Genomic DNA, 5,621 nt, shown 5'->3' with positions numbered 1-5,621 from the left:
AGTTTCTATCATATAGAGGGCACGGTTTTAAATACGTCACTGTCGGTACAATTTTACGACATAGATTTAGTGTACAGCGCCATCTTTTATGTGAAATAGAAACAAATCAATTGAAATTGTTATGGCGGTTTTTCGAATATCGTCATTGTACGATATCCATAATATTAAAATATGTAGTTATATAAAACTAAAAAAGCATTAAAATCATTAGAAACTCATACTTGTAACTTAGTAGGAAACCCAGATAAACTATAAATTCAAAATATTTCTAAATATTATGCGTTCCTGTCGAAATCTGATCAGAGCTGTTTATGAATACTTGTAAGTCCCAGATCTTTGAGGAAAGCAGAAATACATACCACTCAGGAGACAAGGTATAAATTTAAACCCGGGACAATAAACTTACACACATTTTTTATTTATTCAAATAAAAACCCCAATTAAAAATGGCTTTGCTAAATCATTAATTTTTTCTTCGTTTTTTTTCATGTCTTGAAAATTACCAGCCAGTAATCTTTGATTAAAATCACAGACTATATAACCATAGGTTATTAAAAAACTTCACCATATTAATTTAACGTTTCTGATTTTTAGTGTTGGCAACAATTTCATTTAAAAGAAAAATACTTTATCACGACATTTTGATTTGTGACAAATTTAATGTCTTAAAATAAAAAAAAAACATATAAATTAAATATCACACTAAGTTTATCAATCTTTGGTTCAAATTTTAAAATATTGCATATCAGGAATTTTTCTTTTTTATGCCCACTTTATAATCGTGAATGGCTTTCAGTAAATACAAAGATCCAACTATAATAACGATAGTGGTGCCGGTAGCCACCACGTAATAATGATCCGTATTACCAACAGGTACGTCCCAGATTAGCGTGTCCGTCAACTGTAATTAGAAGAAATAATAATTCAGCGATGTCTCCAACTCATATGAAGAATCTAATCAATTATATTTGCTTTGCACTTAGTATTAAATTTGCAAAAAGCGAAGGTTCTAACAGATAAAATAGCGCCATCTATTAGCTGCGTTTTAAAACAAAGTTTTTTTTTAATAAAAGGCAAAGCCTTCATAAATCTTTCTTAAATTAGAATTTAATTTTTAACAGCCACTGTGTGTGTTTTGTGCCAATGTAATATACACTATGACACTCCAGGGAAGGGGACAAATCAAATGACAATTCACTTGTCAACATTACTTCATTTGTTTTGGCTCTAGACCTTCACAAAGGAATTTACATACATAAAAACCTACAGACATAAAAACAAACTTACATACAGTCGGATTAAAATGTTTAGGAAAAATATTTGACTATTTCAACAAATGTCCTCAACCCTATTACAAATTAAGAGTGATTAAAACTAAGTCAACTGGGTGACTAAACTAAACGGAGCATAGGTGGCTCAGAGGTTAAGCACTTGACTTGCAATCTGCAGGTCCTGGGTTCGAATCCCCGCATGTACAAATGTATTTTTCGATTGTTGATTTACATATATACATTTATCCAACATTCTTACGGTGAAGGTAAAACATCGTGATGCTGCACATATCTGAGAAGAAATTCAAAGATATGTGTGAAGTCAACCAACCCACACTGGGCCAACGTGGTGGGCTATGGCCTAGTCACCCCTAACTTGGGGTAGGCTCGGAGCCCCTCAGTGGGGATGTATAGTGAGCTGATGATGATCAGACTAAACTTTAGTGATAAATGGCTTCTTAACATATTAAATTAAGTAGTAAGTAGTACGTAGTTTACATATAAACTGACTAGAGTGACAAAGCAATCCAAAATGGGCCGCTACTCTCCTCCAACTACAAGTCGCGTTCAAGTCTTGGAACTACAAGTCTTCACTTCCAAACCTGTGCCATCTCAGCCGAGTAATGGCATAACCCATTAATATGAATAATAATTTATTTTCGTAATATTCTTACCATTGTATATTTGATTTCTTTCCACTTGCATTTCTCTTGTGAACTTCCGTTACACAGAAATACTATAGAATTATCATGCATATTGCATACATCCAGTCTTTTATCTGGACAAGCTAGGAAGAGTGTCGGTGGCCCAATCTTATTCCTTGCAGATCTGTCAAAATAAAAAAGTTTTCATAAACATTATTTATATGCCACATGCAAAAGAAACGTGCAACCATAATATAAAATTGTCATATATTTTTTTTAAAGTAACACAGAATATATAACATTTTAGGATACAGTTGCTAATGGAGAAGGCAATAAATTGTTTTAATTTATGATATAACAAAAAGAATTCTTGCAACTATCTAAGAAAAAAAATCTTAGATAGTTGCAAACCACTTTTTAAAAGACATCAAATCTTACCATTGCCCTGCCTATACATCTTAGAAATATGTATCTTTGTGAAAAAACACCGTCAATTTTTTGAAACATTTAGCGATAGTACATATAGCCGATGTAGACATAAAAATAAACGCTTACCTCAGATAAAGCTAAAATTATTTAAGGAAAATGTTTATTGTATGTGTATCATGATATTCAATAATTTACCTTCAAATATTGTACAATTGCCTTTTACACGGTTTAAAAATCAATTATTTAATTTGCTGTTGGATAAATGCTATTATAGTGTTGAACACTTCCTAGCTGACAATTTACAAAATGTTGACCTAATAATAAATAAATAATTAATGACTAAAATAATCCTACTAATATGATTTTATATAAAAAGGTTAAATTAGCATTCAATATAATATTTGCATGCCATACGTGGCAGAATATGTTTGTTTGTCTAATCATGTAACAACATTTGTACCATATTATGGCAAATAAATTGATTATTTTTTTTATTATTAGAATCATCATGAAAGAGTGTTTATGTCTTGTTGTAAAAAATAGTGATATTTCACTTACCCCCCGCCAGCAACAGCTCGATGGTATCTAGCATGTACTGGTAACCACAGATTAACTCGTCCATCAACAATCTTACCAGTTATGTACACATTGTTTGGTGTTGACAGTTCAGTTGGTAATTCAATATTAACAGGGTTCTTTAGAACAGCATTCAACTGGAAAATAGCAAACAATAAAGGTAATAATAATATTTTAGAAGTTCTTTTGTTATAGAACTTTGTTTTTTTTTTTTTTTCAAGGGTGCCCCCAATGCAGAAAATTTTCATGTGACTTGATGAAAATGCCAAATCAAATGTTACCTTGGGTTGTGACAAATGAAAAACCTAACTTTTAACCTAACATCAACATTTTATCGTACCTCTCATTTCCATTGAAAGAAACAGAGATCAAATACTTGAACTGATCCTAGATAAGCAAGAATCCATAGGTCTGTAATATTTTTCATATTTATAGAGATTTCTGGATTATGAAGGCATCTGACGCGACCAGACAATAACTCTCTTACTTATTGAGGTTTCTGACTTATCTAGTTCTTGCTTATAAAGATTCGATCGTTTAGTAAACAGAGTGGAAAAACAAGTAACCATACCTTTTTATTTCTTCTTAAATCACTTAATTCATCAGGGTTAGCGAACACGCCGGCTGGTAGTTTTTGTGTTAAACCAACTAGGCAACCATCATACAACCATCTCTCATCGTTCTCGTTGTCAAATATAATACCATATGTAATGTTTCTGCAATAGTAACAGGTTCGATAGAATTATACAAATTACTAGCTGTCGCCCGCGACTCCGTCCGCGCGCAGTTAAAAAATGGGGGGGGGGTTTTATGAAAAATAGATGTTAGCCGATTCTCAGACCTACTGAATATGCTCACAAAATTTCATGACAATTGGTCAAGCCATTTCGGAGGAGTACGGGAACGAAAACTGTGACACGAGAATTTTATATATTAGATGTCTCACTCTCGTTATAGTATTAGTTTTAATTTACCTATGAAATCCTTCATTTTTTAATGTTTGCTTGACTTTTATATTGAACTTACAAAAGTTATTAGACAAACAAACACATGGTGAGATAAACAGAGCAACCAAGATTAAATAGTTTCTAACGAACGCACGGATGTATGGAGTCATTTCTTTAATTAATTTCCCGTCTCATATTTTTAAAATAGTTATTATATAGCATTTATTTAATTTATAGACCGGTTTAAATTCACAATTTGTTTTGATCTGTTTTGATAAATATTTCATGTGAAATTCTAAAATGACATTGACATTGAAGTGCACCTGACTGTTCAAAAACCAAATTTTTTTAAGAACAAACTAAAGCATTTGAATTGAAAAATTTAATGTTAATTTAATTGAAATAATATATAAATCTACAAAAAAATTGTTATTCATCCATTAATTTTGAGTTAATGATAAACAAAAAACCTTTTCTATCTTTATGTCATGTTTGGTTTCTCATTTACAACTCCATTATCACAGCTTGCTGTGTTATTATTTTTTAAAGAGGCAGTCTCTCAAAGAGGATAATTATAGAAATAAATGGGCTGATAATAATAAGCTTTACAGACTAAACTTTTGAACTTCTTGTCATCTCAACCAAACTATATTTTTATGACCTTCGTGAAAGATTTCTATAAGATTCTCTTGAAATTAAAAGGGATTTAAAATTAAACTTCTGCTTCATGCTTGTGCAACAGGACTAACTTGTGATTGTTTTGTTTTTACTAGGATTGCGTTAGATAGAATATACTTGGAACTAAGGGCATCACATTCGACGATTAAATGGGAGGGCTAGCTAGATTTTTTAATCCAAAGAGCATGTTGAAAATGTAATTCAACACTAGAGGAGCATCTGCGGTTCGTCTGGTTTTAATAGCTTTCCGAAATAACATTAAGATGTACAAGTACAAATGCGTTAGAAGAAAATTACGTCTAAGTAGGTCATATCTGTTTTAAACATCGATCTCAAGCCAAACAATAACGTTTTGGAGAAGTGTTGAAGATTGTAAATTAATCGGAATCAAGAAATGGTGTTTTGAAATGCTCGTTAAATCCACAAACAAGAGTATGACGCACCCATTGGAATTCCCTAGGTGGCAGTAAACTGTAGCATTTAGTATTACCTGGAACTTTTCGATTTTGTATCTGTTTTGTTGTACAACGTATGAGTATTCCAAGTGACTACATATTTCCAATGTATCGTTGACAAGCGTGAAAAGGTGCTTACCAATGCTACTTATTACATTTGTATATCCAGAGGTGGAATATACATGATTAATATCATGACGACTGACGACTCCCATGGGTACTACAATTCCAAAAAGAATAAAACATAATTGCTTCAAAGATCACTCAGACATGTTCACGTATAGGGTTGCCAGGTCGCCAAACCTACTATCGACTAGTAACTAGCCGGACAGACCAGCCAGTTTGGCCGGACATTTGGGTAGAAAGGTCGGACACCCTATATTATTTAGGATTTTGTCGCATTATTAATAGGTACATTCTCGTTTGGGAAATGTAAAAAGCCTAACAACTGTTCATTTTGGCCGGACACAAAATCAAAAAGCCTACCTATGTCCGGCTTTATCCGGACGCCTGGCAACGCTATTCACGTATACATCATGAACATGTTTAGTACTAACCATTTCAAGGGTAATGAAGTAACCAACTCATAGAATGATTTGGCATGTATAATTATGATTCGCT

At 32.5% G+C, this 5,621-nt stretch overlaps 1 protein-coding gene across 1 annotated transcript; it reads right to left on the bottom strand.

Annotated features, from left to right (window-relative positions):
• Nucleotides 1–722: 722 nt before the first annotated feature.
• LOC106709211 (phosphatidylinositol-glycan biosynthesis class X protein) lies at nucleotides 723–4,048 on the bottom strand. The gene is made up of 5 exons (XM_014500931.2): nucleotides 3,895–4,048; nucleotides 3,492–3,636; nucleotides 2,903–3,057; nucleotides 1,946–2,099; nucleotides 723–901 (listed from the first exon to the last, which is right to left on the bottom strand). The coding sequence occupies exons 1-5, from the start codon at nucleotides 4,035–4,037 to the stop codon at nucleotides 746–748; spliced, it is 753 nt and encodes a 250-aa protein (XP_014356417.2). The 5' UTR covers nucleotides 4,038–4,048; the 3' UTR covers nucleotides 723–745.
• Nucleotides 4,049–5,621: the final 1,573 nt, after the last annotated feature.

This window comes from Papilio machaon, chromosome 13 (genome assembly GCF_912999745.1).
Source record: "Papilio machaon chromosome 13, ilPapMach1.1, whole genome shotgun sequence".
In the NCBI taxonomy this organism is placed as follows: Eukaryota; Metazoa; Arthropoda; class Insecta; order Lepidoptera; family Papilionidae; genus Papilio; species Papilio machaon.
Note: the sequence above shows the minus strand (reverse complement) of the source record. Positions and strands in the feature narration are given on the sequence as shown.